We start from the raw sequence: 17,286 nt of genomic DNA on the forward strand, positions 1-17,286 counted from the left end.
GATTCAAGAGAAAAGATTCGTCAAAACTTCATGCTGCTTCTAATAAACAAGATGGCCTGCTGAAAAACAGAAAAACAGCTCACTAAGTTTAAAACTGACTTTTGAAATTTTTAAAAAAATGTAAGCAATAATTAAAAGCCTAATTTATTTTAGAGCCAGTAGAGACATTTTAAATTGATTGAATTTGCATCTTTATGTGCAAGCTATTGATACTGACTGTGATGTACTCTGGTGCTTGGTTTCTTTTCCAGTGTCAAACATCACCATGATGGCAGGCACTGTGCATCAACAATAGGTGGTCTTTCCTAATGACACACTTTTCTCTGAGAATGGGATCACTCCCTGATGAAATCCATTTGTCACTGCTGTAATAAAGTCCTTTTTTGAATAAATTAGAGCAATAAATTACATAAAAAAACTGCAAAGAAACAAATCTATTCTGAGATAATAAAAGGAGTATAATTTTGAAATTTTTTACCCAATTGATTGGTGCTGTAGCCTTGCATTTCAGCTGAGACTATGAGGAATGCGAGTAATGCTAGATCACAGCAGGGGCCACGAGCTAATGCATGCAGGTATGGCTCTGCCTTAAGATATGCTTTTATTAAGAAAAAGGTAACTATTTTATCATGACAAGAAAAATATCCTCACGAGTATATAAAATTATTTTTCTCAGTATTGCTTTGCATATTATGTTCTTAAAAGACACCCATCTTACAAACACAGACCACAACAAATTGATAAGTCACAAGACACTGATGTCCAAAAGATCCCTATGAGAGAAATGATGGTCTGCCATAGAAACGCCCCACAATTATCATAGTTTCTTTTTTGAGACAGGGTCTCTCACTCTGTCACAGAGACTGGAGTGTAGTGGCATGATCAGCATAGTTTACTGAAAACTCAAACTCCTGACCTCAAGCAATCCTCCTGCCTCAGCCTTCAAAAGTGTTGGGATAACAAATATGAGCCACTGTGCCTAGTCAGCCCACAATTATCATTAATTCATTCACGAAACACCTCTTAGTGCCCCTATTCTGCCCCTATAGTGGATGGCATTGGTACAAAAAGAATTGTTTTTTTACCATATTGGTAATAAAACCTGGTCCCTAATCTCTAAACTGAGAGCAAGGAGGGGTAGACAGATTACAGCCCATGGCCAAATCCAGCACACTGCCTGTTTTTATAAAGTTTTACTGGAACACAACCATTCTCATTCATTTGTATCCCATCTATGGCTGCTTTTCTGGTACAATAGCAGAGGTTGAGTAGAATGCACATCTCAGATAATATTTCTTCTTTGGCTTTTACAGAAAAAGTTTGCTGGTCCTAGGCTTACCATTTCAAACAGACAATGAAGATACAGCCAAAGATACGTATCTATCACCCAACTATCTGAGGAAAGGGCCTACAAGCAATGACACACAGCGAGCCAGATCTTGGTTTCTAAATAGCATTCCACACTAAAAGAAACCAGGACATCTTGGAAGAAATGGCTGATTCCAGCAATAGGGCACAGCAAGTACAAGATGAGCCTGTTAGAAAGAAAGAGAATAAAAACCTCAAAAAACATATGGGATGATCCTGTCAAAAGGATGCAGGAGCCAGGGCAAAGGACCACCAAGCTAAACCTGGGACAATCTGAGCTTCAATTTATACAGTGACAGTGAAGGATTATAGCCCATTGAATTAAAGAAAAATCCATGAATTTATATTAATAACACAAGTAAGACAGATAAGATAGAAAGAGAGAAGGGGGAGAAGGATGGGGAGGGGAGGGGAGGGGAAGTTCCTTTTCCGTAGAATACCAGCCAATACGTGTAGATGGAATGACTGAGTTAGAAAATTACTAATTTACAACCATCATAGTAATAATTCAGGTAAGAAACATTACTGGATGCCAAAATTTGTGAGAGTTTAATGTAAAACAGGATTATTTACATAATCTCAAAGTATCTCCCCACAAAAGGAAAAACTATTTTCTCTCTTTTTACAGTGAAGAAAACTGGAACCACCTTAAGTAAGTGATCAAACTTAACATCACCAAAATGGGATAAAGTGACATTGACATTATGTGCCCCTGGTATGACAGACTAAGAAGGACACATCATTACCTCAGTGGCTTTCCTGCCAAAGGAGTACATAATATGAATCTCATTTTAAGGAAACATCAGACAACCTAAATTGAGGGACATTCTACAAAAACCTGGCTTATAATAGTTTTCCAAAACACCTTTTATGAAAGGCAAAGGAAGACAGAGCAGCTATTCCGAACATACTGAAGACAATTGACAACTAAAGGCAATGTGTGATCTTGAATTGGATCCTACAAAAGACAAAACTGGAACAAGCAAAATTAGCATATGAACTGTAGATTAGATAACAGTACTGCATCACTGTTAAATTTCCTAATGCTGATCATTGTACTACAGTTATAAAAGAGAAGGCCTTTATTTTTAGGAAATATGTGCCAAGGTATTTAAGTGTTTAAGGGTAAAGAGTCTTAATACATGTACCTTAGTCTCAAATGACTCATGAAAATACACATATACTTAGAATAACAAAGCAAATGTGACAAAATTTTAATTGGTGAATCCAGGCAAACAGGTATACAGGGGTTCATAGCACTATTCTTTTAACTCTTCTGTAAGTTTAAAATTGTTTCCAAATAAATTTTTTAATGCCAAGAAGAAATAAAGGTCTTAAAAATGGGAGGGTACAGGAAGAGAGGAGGCGGGTAAACAAATAACCACAATACCTGTCAGAACCCAAGTTTGTCTGGCAAGTAGGAATATGAAGATGTTATGGAAACATACAGGAGATGGAATTAATAACCTGCAGGAGTCAAACAAGTTATGTATCATTGTCCAAGTTGCTTCCCCTACCTTGCAATGATTTCTGTATCTGGCTAATACCTCCTTGAACAAGACTCCTCTAAAAAGCCAATACTGGTCCTGAGATATGCTACATGTCATTCTCTAGCCCCCCAAACCTCCATGCATTCTTCTATCATAGCACTTAACATATTCTTAAAATTATTCTGTCTACATGTTTATCTCCCCCACTGGATTACAAATTATTAGATAAAATATGGTGATGATATAATGATAACAATGGCAGCAGCAACTGTTTACCCTGTATGTGTTATATGCCAGGCATGACACTAAATAACTCTTCACACGTATCTCCTTTAAACCCCATAAAAACTCCAAAGGAGATTTAGTTTTTTTTTTTTTAATCAACATTTTGCAGACACGGAACTGAGGCTGAGAGGGTTTAATGTATCCGAGGTCACAATACAAAGAATTAGCAGAGCTGAGATGTGAACCCAAGTTTGTCTAAGTTCTTAACTACTCTTTTTTATCACACGGTCTGATTTCAGTACCATTTTCAATTAACTGTAAGTGTACACATGGTAGGCAAACAAAGGTGAGAGGGATTTTTCTAAGTGTTTTACTTCTGTTTTTATTTTCTCAGCACACCCAAACTGAAAGCAAGGACAGAAGAGGCACAGGTAGTAGGAGAAGCCAGTATTCAAAAAAAAATTATCTACCAGTGCAGTGGCAGATAATCCACTGCACTGACAGATAACCAAGAGCTGAGGTATAGAATTCAGATATAAAAGATAACACAGGAGGAACAGAAATATATAAATGTGTAATAATCTCAGATACAATAATTAGATTCTCATTTAAAAGATTTAGAGTAAAACTAAACAAATATGAAACCACTGTCATTTCATGTTAATGATGACCAAAGGAGTGGCATCACTGCCATGTGCAGATGAATGAGGGATCCAAGGCCCAGAGAGGTAAAGTCATGGTCCAGAACACACAGTACAATTTAGCAGTTCAACAAATGTTTGTTGAATGTCTGAATAAAATGGAAGAAACTTCAACAGTATAAATTTTTAAAGTCCTGAGGACTCTCATACAGTATTCAGCCCTGCTAAAAATTACTTAAAATGGAATCATGGCTTTGTCCAAAATTCTTCCTATGTCTTGTACCTGGTACTGATCGAGTCCCCCAGCCCACTCAAGTCAGTAGACAACAGAAGGCAAGAGGAAGCAGGAATTTCCACACCAGCTGACAAACCTTTTGTTACTACTGTTCACTTCCTTATACAAATCAAAGAATCTGAGTTATATACTCCAATGAAAATTAACTATGAGGACCATAAGCCCCTCCCCCAAAGTAACAGATTATAATGGCCAGTAGCCATAAGTTAGACTAACCTAACACTTTCTTTGAAAAAGCTTTCAATTCAATACTTTCAGAATATTTTTTTCTTTAAGACACAATGATCTCTGTAAGTTAGCTGCATGACCTGGAACAAGTTATAAATCCCTCTAACCTCCATTTCTTTACCTGTAGAATGAGAACAACAAAACTAAATTCACATGGCAGTCGCCAGGATTAAATGAAGAAATGTGTGAAAGGGAACCTAGCAACAGTATGGGGCACAGCTGAGGCACTCAAGAAATGGTGGCTACAAAACAGAAACAAGTTATGGTTTTACGAAATACTGATTAGAAAGTGTGCTTCCTAAGACATTAGAAATATGAAAAAGTAATACCAGTGCATGAAAACCAAAAGCAATGCAATGCAAGTTTGTTGATCAACTCAGCTCAGAAGTAGCTTACCAGTGTGGACAAAGAGGGTAACCTAGCTATGTGGAGCGCCATCTAGTGGAGGAAAAGCAGAGCACAAGTGGTATAAATACACAAGGAGAATAAGGAAAAATGATGAAAATGAAAACTGCCCCTTCTCCTCTTCATTACAATTTCTCCATAGGAGCTCGAACCAACAGTAACCCCAAGTGTAATATTTATAGCTAAAAGAAAGATCAAAAAGAGTAATCTCACGTATTCATGCCCTTTATCATATCAAGGAAGAACATCAATAATACGCTAGAACACCTTTAAAATCCTTAAAATAGCAGCAGGGGCTGATTGGTGAAAAATTATGGAAATGTGAAAAATTATGGAAATTTACAGCTTACCAATTCAGAGTAAGATATCTTGTGCTTGTGGAGAGAGGCTGCTGAGTGTCCAGACATGCTTTAAGATGTGCAGTCATAAAACTGTTTATGGAAGCTTCATTTGTTAATTTAAGCTTCAGGTGCTGTATCTTGAATAGCATAATAAAAATCAATCAGAGCTGCTGCTAATTTTGGACATGATATTAATGAAAGAAGCTTCCTAAAGAATGAATTTCTCCTTCAATATTTCCAGGGTTGGAAAACTAAAATCATTCTAATAACATAAAATTACCCTTAAAAATGAAACTACATGATTTATGTATTAAATTATTACTATACCCTTTATGTTTGGAAAGTTATGCCAATATGCACTCATCTGTCTCAGAGTATTCTACAAAAATAGCAGGTAATGTTTATTAAGCACCTATTATGTGTTAGACACTGTACTTATATCTAAAACAGCAATCCTACAAAGGCACAAGGTCCTCAATTTTACAGATGGGGAAACTGGGGCTCCAAGTAATTTGCACAGTGCCACATATTAGGAAGTGGTCACCTCCCCTAATCACATGGCTCTTTCTGCACCGGCTTGTCCCTTTGCTAAGTAACGTTATTTCCCAAGTAAATGCCATCCACCAGCCTAACCATGCTGGCCTTGGTCAAACAGTTCCTATGCCATTTTGCCATGACACTGCCTGTCCCTCTGCACAGTATGCAACTGCCCTGCTCAGCAGATCACCCACCCAACACCAGGCATTTAACTTGAAGAGCTGCATAACAGCAATTCCTCACAAAAGTTAAACATGGAAAGCCAGACACGGCGAAAGCTTCTACCTGGTGCTCATAGGTAAACTGCATAGGGTCCTGGAATCGGGCAGACAAGGCTCTGTATCCTGGTTCACCACCTACCAGCAGTGTGACCTTGGGCAAATTATTTGACCTTCCTAACCAGTTTCCTCAGCTGTAAAACACGGCAAAATGATTTACTCTTTTAAGACTGCCAGAAAAATTAAATGAAATAATGTACACAAAGCATATAAACCAGAAAAGGCTCCTGATAAATGATAGCTATTATCATCATTAGCAACTACAAGGCAAGTGTATTTAAACATATTCCATTCTTCCAGAAAGCCAAAATCATTACCAGTAGGACTGTATTTTTGTATTTTCTTGACACTTTTTTTCTTCTTTGACCCTATATATTTAGAGAATGGAGAATTTCTAAATATACCGTAAACTGACTACAAATCCCTGATACCATACTCTTGACCAACTGTTTCTGTGATAAACAAAGTATTAAAATACAAGGAGCTCTGCACCTCTCCAAGAAAGAACTTTACCAAGAATTTCACTCACGAACTCCCTATACACAAAGTTTTTCTATTTTCTCTTTGACCATTGAAATATATACATAATTAAAAATCCTTACCTTGATGCCTACTGAAGACTGAAAAATATTGCTGGAGAGCACAGGAAAAAAAGTGAGCTTGCCTTTTTGGTAAAACACATTTTCAGGAACCTCTTTTAAAAAATTCATCACCAGTAAAAATTCCTAAGGGGCTTCTGCTATAATGAAACTTTTATTTAAAAACAACACTGTTGTGTTCTGTCCTTTTATCTCTTTTCTTAAAGTATCTTATCAACACACTGCAGACTTGATTAAAATTTCAGCCTGAAATTTTAACTTACAAGGTGTGCACCTTGACTGGGCAAATTATGGTATATTTTTGAGGCCTTATTTGGAAAAAAAAACAAAGGAAGTAGGCAGAGGAGAAAAACCACCTACCTTGCAAGATCTTGTGGGGATGAGAGATAATGCACAGAAAGCACCTGGCACTGAAGAGGCCCTCAATTTGGTAGCTTTTATTATAATCATTATCCCCAATGCTAAGGAACACTCTAGTTCTATTGTTTTGGTAAAAAATGTAAGCCATTCTATCTGCACTCAGTGGGACTGGTGACAACAGGCAAATGGGTCTTTTGATATCAAAGTTGATGTTGGCATTCAATTTGCAATTTCAACTGTTCCTTTGGCTTTGGTTTCCCTTTTGCATCTAGATTGCATACGAACTCCTTCAGGTAAAAAGGCTTACAGGTAAAAAAGTTTTGTTTTTAATCTGTAATAAGAAATCTCATTAGGAGTTTAGAGAAGGAGAGCTAATTGTATTAGAGTGCACTGGCTTAATAAGTTCCTCAAGAAAGAATACAAGTAAATAAACATCTAATTCAAAACAGATCTGACAAATCCTTCTCATTATCTCCTAAAGAAGGACCCCTACTGTTCTACCACATTTAAAGAGCACTGGGATGTTCTTCTGCTTAACACTGCATTTCACTCAAAACCTTCTTCCACTGATACATGCAGAGCTGTTAGAGACTTCATCCCCACCCCCAATTCAGGTGCTTTAAAGTGTTAAGGAGCAAAGCTCTTTACTGACTGCTGAACTCCAAATATAGTTTCTAATTCTTCTACCTGTATGATGATTAAAACATAACACTGAAAGGAAGGCTGGAGTTCCCAAGGGTCATATGCCAAGAATCATGCTAGGTGTTAAAGATACAAACAGATGAAAGACCAGGCCTTTCTTGCCTTCCAAGAAGCTTACGCTCTACCAGGTAAGACAAAGAGATCCAGACAAGATCACACCCTAAGAGGTAAGCACCCAGTGCTGTGAGAGATCAGAAAATGGGCAATCTAACCCATTTTGGACAAAGGGAAGTGGTCAGAGGAGATAGAGCAGATTGAAGGGTGAAGTATAAAAACAGATGCTCTATAATTTATCTTCCAATTTAGTACAGGCTAGAGAAAATAACAAACTGCACGTTACCTAAAGGCCCAGGTTTACATTCTCCTTCTGTCATTAACTAATTGTACCATGACAGTTTGACTCAATAACTGTTTATACCTCTGAGGGTCAGTATGGCATGGTGAAAATAACAACAGACTTGGAAAAGAACAAGGTTTGAACTTTCACTCTGACATTTTATTAGTATGTCACCTTGGGCAAGTCACGTTAGTTGTCAGAGTCTTGGTTTCCACAACTGAAAAATTAGGCTAATAACCTCTCCATCTCTGGGCTGTTACCCGTACTAAGATTACAAACATGACCTGGCACAGAAAAGTGCCTCGAAAATGTCCATAGACTGATTCCGGAAATCTAAACCATCTAATAAACTTAAAACTCATTCTCAAACTTACCCAGATGAGAGCAAGAGCTTCTCAGGGGTGGAGGGACTGTGGCTTTCCTCTCTATCCCTAGGACCCAGCACAAATAACTGGCACAGCAGGTTTTCAATAAGCACATCACTAATGTCCAAATACCAAAATATTGTAACATACAATCACTATTACAGCACTTTGATTGATAACAAACTATACAGAACTCAGAAACGGTTTATCTGAAACCGTGAGTCATCCCATCCATTATATAAACAAACCAAAAAAGTGATAAGCCAAAGGAAAACAATTACAAACTAATAACTAAATAACCACGTCCTCCTCTGGAGGAAGCAGAGACTTACACACTACAGTACGAAGGCACCTCACCTAAATATAATTCTGTAACTCTCATTCTTACTCTCTCACTTTACAGGTCTGACGTCATTCAAGCAAATCAGAAATACTTTCCAAAAGGAGTACCCCAAAATGAAATTTCAAACCATCAGGTTTTGTGGATTTCAAAGAGATGCACATAGGGTAAAGAAATGATCCTCCCTTTATACATTTGCATCTCCCACATATATCCTAAGTCATGCTAAGAGGCCTGATAGTGAGAAATTGATATAGTATGAAAAATATTTTGAAATACCAACAAAGAACTTTATCAATCTGGACACAAATAGACCATCTTAATATTGAATCCTCTGCTTCACTTCCTCTTGTAACCAACAACTAAATATAACTTGGCAGTGCACCAGTCACCAATCCATACATTATACCAGATAATTAAAAATATAGTGTTATATAATCTTATTTAATGGTTACTTGGCTTGGATTGAAAACCATCCAAACCAATATCTATTGGAGGGCTGGATTAAATTATAACGCACAGGACATTTCTGAAGATGTTTTTTAGTAAGAGTCAGCACATTCCTTACTAGCAAATATAATATAAAATATGCAACACTATTTTGATCTCCAATTAACCTCCCTGGCAAGAAATTGCAATATCAATTCACCCTACAGGCCCTAGTGGGGGGCTGGGGAGAGGGCGGAGGGAAGAGCACCAAAGCCTATTTTCTTTGAGTTTTAACATCAAGTACACACGACCCATTACTTTTGTTAGAGAAACAAATTCAATATTTGGGGGTCTGAGGAAAGGAGAACTGGTTATCCTGGGAAAATAAAAATAAAACCAGTAACTAATGTCCACCACAAAACACAAGTCTGCAAAAAGTAACCTACACTAGATAGTAGTGTACCTCTTGCTGTCATCCTAGTTCAAGTTCTTTCTTAAAGATTATTAGAAAAAAAGTAATTCAGCTAGGAAATTGATCAATGTTTACAAATACTGAATTTTTAAAAAATGACTATACCTCATTTATAAACTGCTTCATTATTGTAATGTGTTGATTATTAAGCTTATATACTGGTCACAGGAGGGCTTTAATTCAAAAGTGCCTCTTGGTCTGACCATTAAAATCCTGTAAGATAACTCTACCAGGAATGTCTGCTTCTTCAAAGAAGACAAGTAATGAAAGAAACTTTAAAAAAAAAAATCAGGATAAGTCCTCCTAAAGGAAACATATTATTTCCCTTACATTTAAGTCAACCAGAAATAATCACATTAATTATAATTTTTGCAAGGTTTTAGATTAGCATGTGAGAAGTGTTTCATTCCATCTTCTTGGGAAAGCAAAAGTAGAAAGAACAATGGCCTCAGAGTCATAAGACTTGAGTTCAAATAAACCTCAGCTGCCTATAAGCTTATATAGCTAGGGTCCTCGGCTCCCTCCCTGAAAAATGGAGACACCAATATCTGCCTCAAGGGATACAAGTATGAGGATGAAACTAGTGCCTCGGAAACTTTCAAATACTATGCACACATAAGATACTGTTAGCCTTGGGATGTATTAACCATACAATATAGCTATTATGTGTCACGCTACAATAAAATAAAGGTTTGTAACGCTGACCCATCATCTCTGTACAGTTAAGTGCAAGAATACCAATTCCAGTGCCGAGATTCCGAATGAGCTCTGAAAAAATAGTTTCCTTAGAGGCAAATAGTCACAAAGATAGAGAAATAAGAATAAAAAGCTTTCATACAGCAAATAACAAGATGGTTATCAGATTTAAAGTCAAAGCTTCCTCACAATCACTTAAATGCAGATTTCAGACACTATGTTTTGGAAAGGCACTTGCAATTTTGGAATTATATAACAGAGCATAATTAATATTTTAAATGACAAAGCTCTGCATTCTGGATATCAGCCTGTGATTTAAGAGAAAATCATTTCTGCTGAAGTAATCTAAATTAACAGTAATACAAGCTTTCTTCCTCTCACTGTTGAGAAATGTACTTCATTTTTGATGAAAAGTAAGGTAATCAAGTTTAACATCTAAAAAATACTAAATGGCAACATTTCCCCAATAAATATCTGTTTCAAGTAACTACAAGTCATTAACACTAGTAAAAACACAGAAACCAAAACAATTTAATGTGTTAGCAACACAATACTATGACAACATGGCCCAGAAAATAATTCTGACTTTTAAAATAACTCGCTACACTTTTAAACTGCTTCCTTAATTGAGCACAACATAACTTTGATTCGTCTTCTTTATTAGGAAAAATGCACTTGATTCCATAGTCCAGAATATTTCTAATGCCACTGATTTCACACAAGGTACAAAGAAATTTCTTTCACAGAGATGACAGCCCAGCAGGCAACAAAAGATATATGTAAATCATGAAAAGCAGAGAGTACAAACCTAACTGTAGAACTGTTCAGAAGAACATGGGAATAAAACTCAAATTCCTTTTCCTTAATTTAGGAACGCGTGCCCATTACTTTTTCAGAAGCTTATTTTATTAAAGAAATAAAAATAAACATGTAATTAAAATAAAATGGGGGAGCTCTGTAAACCTATTTCTGGTCAACAATTCAAATATGCTCAAATTCTTAGAACAGTAAGAGTCTCTCCACCACCACCATCAGTCGACAACACACACACACACACACCCTACTCCAAAGAACTGGTTGCAATAGGCGAATACTGGAGGTTGCTATTTTAAAATATAGATATCTATATACAAATAGAATATGTCTGCCTCATCTTTCACTTCCAACAATAAAAGAGCCAGGGCTAGCATTAAGAGCAGCAGATACGATTCATCTAGGGAACCTCAGACCGTCACTGCACAAAGTGATTCATGCAAAAGGTAAGAGATCTGAGCAGATGTTTCTGCCATTTCCCAGAGAAAAAACAGACCAGTGGCCCCCAAACCCATCTTCATCTGAAACACTATTCCAGATCTAGGAGGAGTAGAGGACTGCTCCCAGGAAGAAAGGCTTAATTTACCGTCCATCTCAGCAGATCATTCAGGAAGCCAGAGGAGAAGCCAGCTAGGGGAGTACGTCCTGGGTAGGGTGCCTCCACAAACCCCTGCTATTCCCGGGGTCTAGTACTTCCCAGGACCTTTCACACCCTGAGCTGGTTGGAGTAATGTGAAAACGACAAAGACTCCCTCACCAATGTTCTGAACCCCAAGTCAGCCACCAATGAGGGTCACCCACCCAGCGCTTCCCAGAGAGAGGACAGGCAAGCCAAGAAAAGGGCTTTTTTGCCAGTCTCGTCTCCCCCACTCACTTTTCCGACGGCCAGCGGGCAAGGCTTGGCGTGAGCCGCCCACCCCAAAGGACGGCAGACTGCAGGGCTGGGGCTCGTAGAGCTTGAACACAGGAGAAACCAAGGCTGGGAGAAGGAACCGGGCTCTTCCCCTGGGACCGCTGGGGTCTTCTCCTCTGAGTGCCGGGGTCTGATCCCAAACCTCTTCCAAGGTCCCCAAACTTCAAGAACAATCCAAGCACCTGTTCCCTTCACCCCTTCTGCATCTGATTCTCTCAAGTCCTTCCATTTTTCCTCCAGCTCTTTCTCCAATTCCTCAGACAAACCAAACACCCTAGTTCCCCGAGTCCCCCGTCTGTCCCCGCCAATGAGATAATTCAATCTCTCCAACAAAGCCCTCAGATCTTCACCGCCCCCCATCCAGAAGTTCCCCCTAGGTATCCCTGAGTCCCCAAAGGTCTCCTTCCAGTCTCATCCCTACGCCCCAGCCTTCTCCTGCCTTCCCAAGCCCCCCCAGATGCACGTCTCGGTCTTCCCCCCAGGTGTCCCACATCCTCCCAGGTCCCATCCAAATGTCGCCGGACTGCTACGCGGGACCCTCCCGTCTCCCCGACGTCTACTTCCAGTCAGCCCCAAGTCTTGCGTCCCCCAAGCCCCCCGCACTTCCACCCAGTCCCCGACCCTCCGTGCCCTGGCCCCAACCCGCCGAGGGCCGGCAGTTAACGGCTGGCGCGCCCTCACCTTGGTTCACCAGCCGCAGAGCGTGCGTGAAGGAGGGGTCCAGGGAGTCCTTTTCCGCCATCAGCTCCGGCAGGTACTTCTCCTCCATGCTCGCCGGCCGCCCGGGGCCCGGAACGCGGACTCGAGGCGCGCGGGCAGCGGCCGCCCGGCAACCCCCGACCCCGCCCGCGCCCCCAGCAGCGCGGACCCCGAGGCCAGACGCCGCGGCGGAGGCCAAGCCGGGCGGGCGGCCGGGCGGCGGCGGCGGCACTGGGGCGGGAACCGGCCGCTCAGCCCCGATCCCCGGTGACCGCCGAGTGCCCAGCGCCGGCGGCCCCCCGCGCTCCGGGCGCGGGCCGAGGAGGAGCAGGTGCGGACCGGCGCGGTCAGGCGGGCACTCAGGCCGGACAGCGCGGCGCGCTCGGCAACCCGGAGGCAATCCCGGGCGAGCCCCGCCAGCCCGCGCCGGAGCCGGAGCTGCAGCCGCGACCCGCACGCCGCGCGCCGCCCCGCGCACTCTGAGCCACCGCGCCGAGCGCCCGGTGCCCGCCGCCCGCCCCGCCCCGCCCCCGCCCGCGCGTGCCCCGCCCCGCCCCGCCGCGCCTGCGCGCTGTCGCCCGACCGCCGTGGCGCGCGCCGCCTCGTGGGGCAGCTCCGGGCTGCGCGCCGGTCTGCAGGGGCGCGCGGGGTTCGCGCGGGGAGGGGGCGGTCCGGGGGCTCCTCCCGCGTGCCTGGCTATCTCTTCTAGCTCGGGGGTCGACTGGGGAGCCCCACGACGCTATTAACGCATTGCCCGACGCACAGACTGGGAAACTGAGGCCCAAAGAGGTCAAGTGGCTCGCCCAAGGTTACCCAGCGAGCGATCCTGGGAAGAGGAGACAAGGACCGAGCCAGGAAGGGCGCCCCGGGCTCGCCCCAGCCAGGCTCTGGGGAAAGGCAACGGAGCGACCCGCTTTGCCCTTTAAAGCTCCCCGGACTTCTCTAACTTAAGTCGCGTTGCCGTCCCCTAGTATTTACACAAAAATAACGCTGGGGCGCTGTCCTTCCTCGGCGCCCAAGCTTTGAGCTCCAACCTCCTGAGACCCTCCTGCTCAGAGGTCGGTTACATAAAAACGCGTGCCCTTCTGAGCGTCTTTGTCATCTCGACTTGCTGCTGGATTGTCATTCTCTTTGGCCATAAACCGGCTGTGCCTGGACACGGATGAGTGAGCCGCGCAGGAGCCCGTCCCCTCCTGGGGGAGTCCCCTGGAAGCACCGCCTTCCGGTGGCGATGCCCTCTGTCCCTCTCCACCCCCTCCCCAATCCTCCAGCAAATGCTCCCACAAGCCCGTTTCAGATTTCCGAAGGCATGTGTAGTAAATGTCCCCCAGCAAGCCAAGGACTCAGAGTGTTTTCCCTGCCTTTAAACGCCCACCTCAATTTTCTGTCCTCAATGTCACCTTCCCTGGACAGCCTTCCAGGACTTCCCCAGCAAAGCTGGTCACTTCTTTGCGTCCCTCAGCAATGTAAGAGGCCATTCACAGCTGCAATTAGGCCATGAGCATCTCAGGGGCAGAGCTGGAGTTTTGTTTTTTTTTAGGGGGGGTGGTCCCACGGACCATGGTGCATGGGGCAGATGTGGGGGACACCGGAAATGTTCATTGAAGGAATAAGTCAATGGCATGCCACTCCTCAAGCCAATGGCCTGGGGTCAAGTCCTCACAGTACCCCCTCACCAGGCAACTGCCTACTCTAAATGCAAATGAAGGCAGCTCTACAACCAAAGGTGGTGAGAGTGGAAATGTCAGAAGCTCTATGCGGCTCTAAGTCCCACCCCCGTACCACTGACCTTACTCTCAAGCACCCACTCCTGCTCCACCCCAGACTGACCTGACTCCCACATGAGGTGCCATTTGAGAGTCCCAGATAAAAATCTTCCTCAAGTCTCTTTGCTCTAAACTTGCAAGAGGCAGCAAAATGAAACGGTTAAATGCATGGCCTCTGGATTTGAAATTCTGGCTCTGCTGCTCACTAGCTGTAATCCTTGGGCAAGTTTCTTCACCTCTCTGTGCCTCAGTTTCCTCATCTGTCAAGTGGAGATGACAATGGAACCTATTTCATCAGAGGGTCATTAGGATTAAGTATGTTAACTCATGAAGAAATGCCCACAACAGTATCCAGTGTATAATAAATGTTTACCTGTTCTCTGTTTTGGGTTTTTTCCCCCTGTATGGCTGCTCTCTGGGCCTTCTGAACCTTTTTTGCCTTCTCTTCAGCTATAGCTCCCTGGGACACCCAACCTGTGGTATCCTCACTGCTGGACATGGAGCATAACCCCAGCAGACCGAGTGGACTTGTCACCAACACACCTCTCTTTCTGACCTGGGGCCCACAGTCAGGCTGGTAGAGCAGGAGCATGGCTGACTGCATTCCCTGCTCCTACCTGACTCACTGCATCCCCCTGATTAATTAAGTAAGCTTACAAATCCACACCTGCAAAACCAGGATTAAGCCAGCAGCCCTGGAGGGCAGTTGGAAGGATTCATGGGGAAATGCCTTCTTTTACAACTGAATGGAAGTACATACCTCTGGGTTATGTTCTTGCATCACATGCTAGGGTGTGATTCCCTGCAGCTGCTTATAAAGGAAGGCAGGGGGACAGGGAGTATGTGGGATGAGCCCAGGGAAAGAGAACGGGGCCCAGAAGCTCTGCTCCTCCCTCTGAACACTTGATCTTGGGCTCTCTCCTTTCTAACAGCTCTTCTCCCTTTGCATCTTCCATTCAGACCTTCTGCTCCAGTGACAGTGCTAACCTTGAGGAATCGCTGTCTTTGTTAACCATTTACTAAATGCCAAGTTTCTTGCTCACGGCTTTGCATTCACTACTGTTCTCTCAACACTCTTCAGGGAAGATTCTATTTATCACCACTTATAAACCAGGAAACAGGCTCAGAGTAGTTTAATATGTTGTTAAGGTCCCGCAGCTGTCAGTAGAGAAGCCCAGCACCACCTGACTGAGACTCGGCCCCCTGCTCTCCCTTCCTGGTTCTGCCTTCCCAGGTAGCGATCTAGGACACTTGTGACTGGCTCTCCGTCCCTCCCCCCATCGGAGCAGTTGGCAGAGACGCCCTGCCAGCAGCTGGGGAGGAGGGCTGTACACTGGGAAACTGACAGCAAAGGCACTGAATCTTCTGCTCTGGACCCGCCTTCCTCCAGAACCTTCCAAGAAGGCAGGTGTTGAGCACTGTGAGTGCCCATGTGAGGTCCTCCAGGGAGGAGGGAGACAAATGTCTCTGTGAGATGCTCAGGAAATTGTCCCCACCCACCAACCTGGCTGAGCCCTTGGCTATGGGGCACCTCCACACCTTGCTGCTCACTTTGCTGGTCTTCATGAGATCACCATCCTGCAGGCACTAACCCTCTGCTCCTTTTGAAAATGAGAAAATCGGGTTTTGGGAAAGGTGGTGGTTTTTCTGCAAGAAACTGCAGGTAGTGCTCAAACTCTGGTCTTTGGGCTTCCAGGCCAGAGATCTCTCCAGATATGCCAACACTCACAGAGCACATACTGCAGAGACTACAGGGGACATAGCCATGGACAAAACAGACTTCTCCAAAGTCCCTTAAGGCCAGGGGCATCTGCAAAGTTTGTGGCTGCCCTGGACTGAAGGCCCTGAGCTGCAATAAGGAACTCTATCTGCTCTTTCCCTCCAAATCCACATCTGTGACTGGCCTCTTAGCCCCAGAGACAAAAGGACACTTTCCAAATTAATCTTGCCGAACGCCACGGAGCCATCTCAGGAACCACTGCAAGTCCCTGCTGCCCCAGCCCACTACCATCATGGCACTATCAGAGTCCCCACCTGACTCCTCTCTGCCCAACTACTCACTCCTGGGGAAAGAAAGACAGATACTTGCCTGACCTTTACAACACTAACTGCAGTATGGCAGTCGGTGCCACAGCAACTCAGTGTCATCAGGAGACACACAAAATGTAGTGAAATGTAGGAAAACAAAGTAGTTTTCACATTTGCACAGAATTGCTGCTCATGCTACAAGTTTCCCCTTCCTTTTGTTTAAGAAAGGTGAGCCCTATCCAAATTACCCCAAGACCCTGCAGTGCCCTGATGTGACGTCCAAGTCTGACTGTGCCAAGGGCCAAAGAGACCTCAGTTTGGCCCAAGGCTCTGTTGCTTACTAGCTGTGCAATCTTAAGTCAGCCACTTGACCTCTCTGAGCACAGGGAAAGGAGGATGCCAACCTCACAGGATCGTTGTAAAATTTAAACTGAATTATAGGCACGAGTGCATTTTAAAGCTTTTTGACTCTCCCTCCTGTCCACTCCGCCAGTGTTGTTTGTGCTTCTGTTCACACTTAGTGCATCAGGTCCTGGTCATCTATGGACCCTTTGCCTCCATACTGTCCTCAGCACCTGCTCACCTCCATAGCCCCAGTGCATGGTCCGGAGATCAGTTCAGAGCAAGCACTGAACATTCATTCTGGATCCATTTCTCCTGAAATGCAGTCCTCTAGCAGCACCTCTCCCCAGTTACCAGAGGCCAATGAGTTTGTCATGGAAGACAGGCACCAAAAGATGGCATACCCTTACCTAGAAATCAGTCATTTATGTGTCAGGGAGGAAGACATCAAGAATGTTCACTTTGATCCCTGAGTCCTGTCAGTTACAGCAGGAAATACATTTTCAAAACTTGGGACTATGGCTGAAAAGGCTTAACACAAGTTGGGGAGGAGACGGAGACCTCTTCAAAGCTGGGAGCCTTCACAGAGTGCAGACCCCCGCGCAGACCTGGAATGC

General features: G+C 43.5%; 1 protein-coding gene across 1 annotated transcript in view; it reads right to left on the reverse strand.

Annotated features, from left to right (window-relative positions):
- Positions 1–13,014, reverse strand: part of KHDRBS3 (KH RNA binding domain containing, signal transduction associated 3) — a 164,443-nt gene extending 151,429 nt beyond the window's left edge. The window contains exon 1 of the mRNA XM_045561489.1: positions 12,516–13,014. Within this exon, the coding sequence (XP_045417445.1) occupies positions 12,516–12,603 (88 nt within the window). The 5' untranslated portion in view covers positions 12,604–13,014. The remainder of the gene's footprint in view (positions 1–12,515) is intronic.
- Positions 13,015–17,286: the final 4,272 nt, after the last annotated feature.

The sequence above is a fragment of the Lemur catta genome, chromosome 9, assembly GCF_020740605.2.
Source record: "Lemur catta isolate mLemCat1 chromosome 9, mLemCat1.pri, whole genome shotgun sequence".
NCBI classification, from domain to species: Eukaryota; Metazoa; Chordata; class Mammalia; order Primates; family Lemuridae; genus Lemur; species Lemur catta.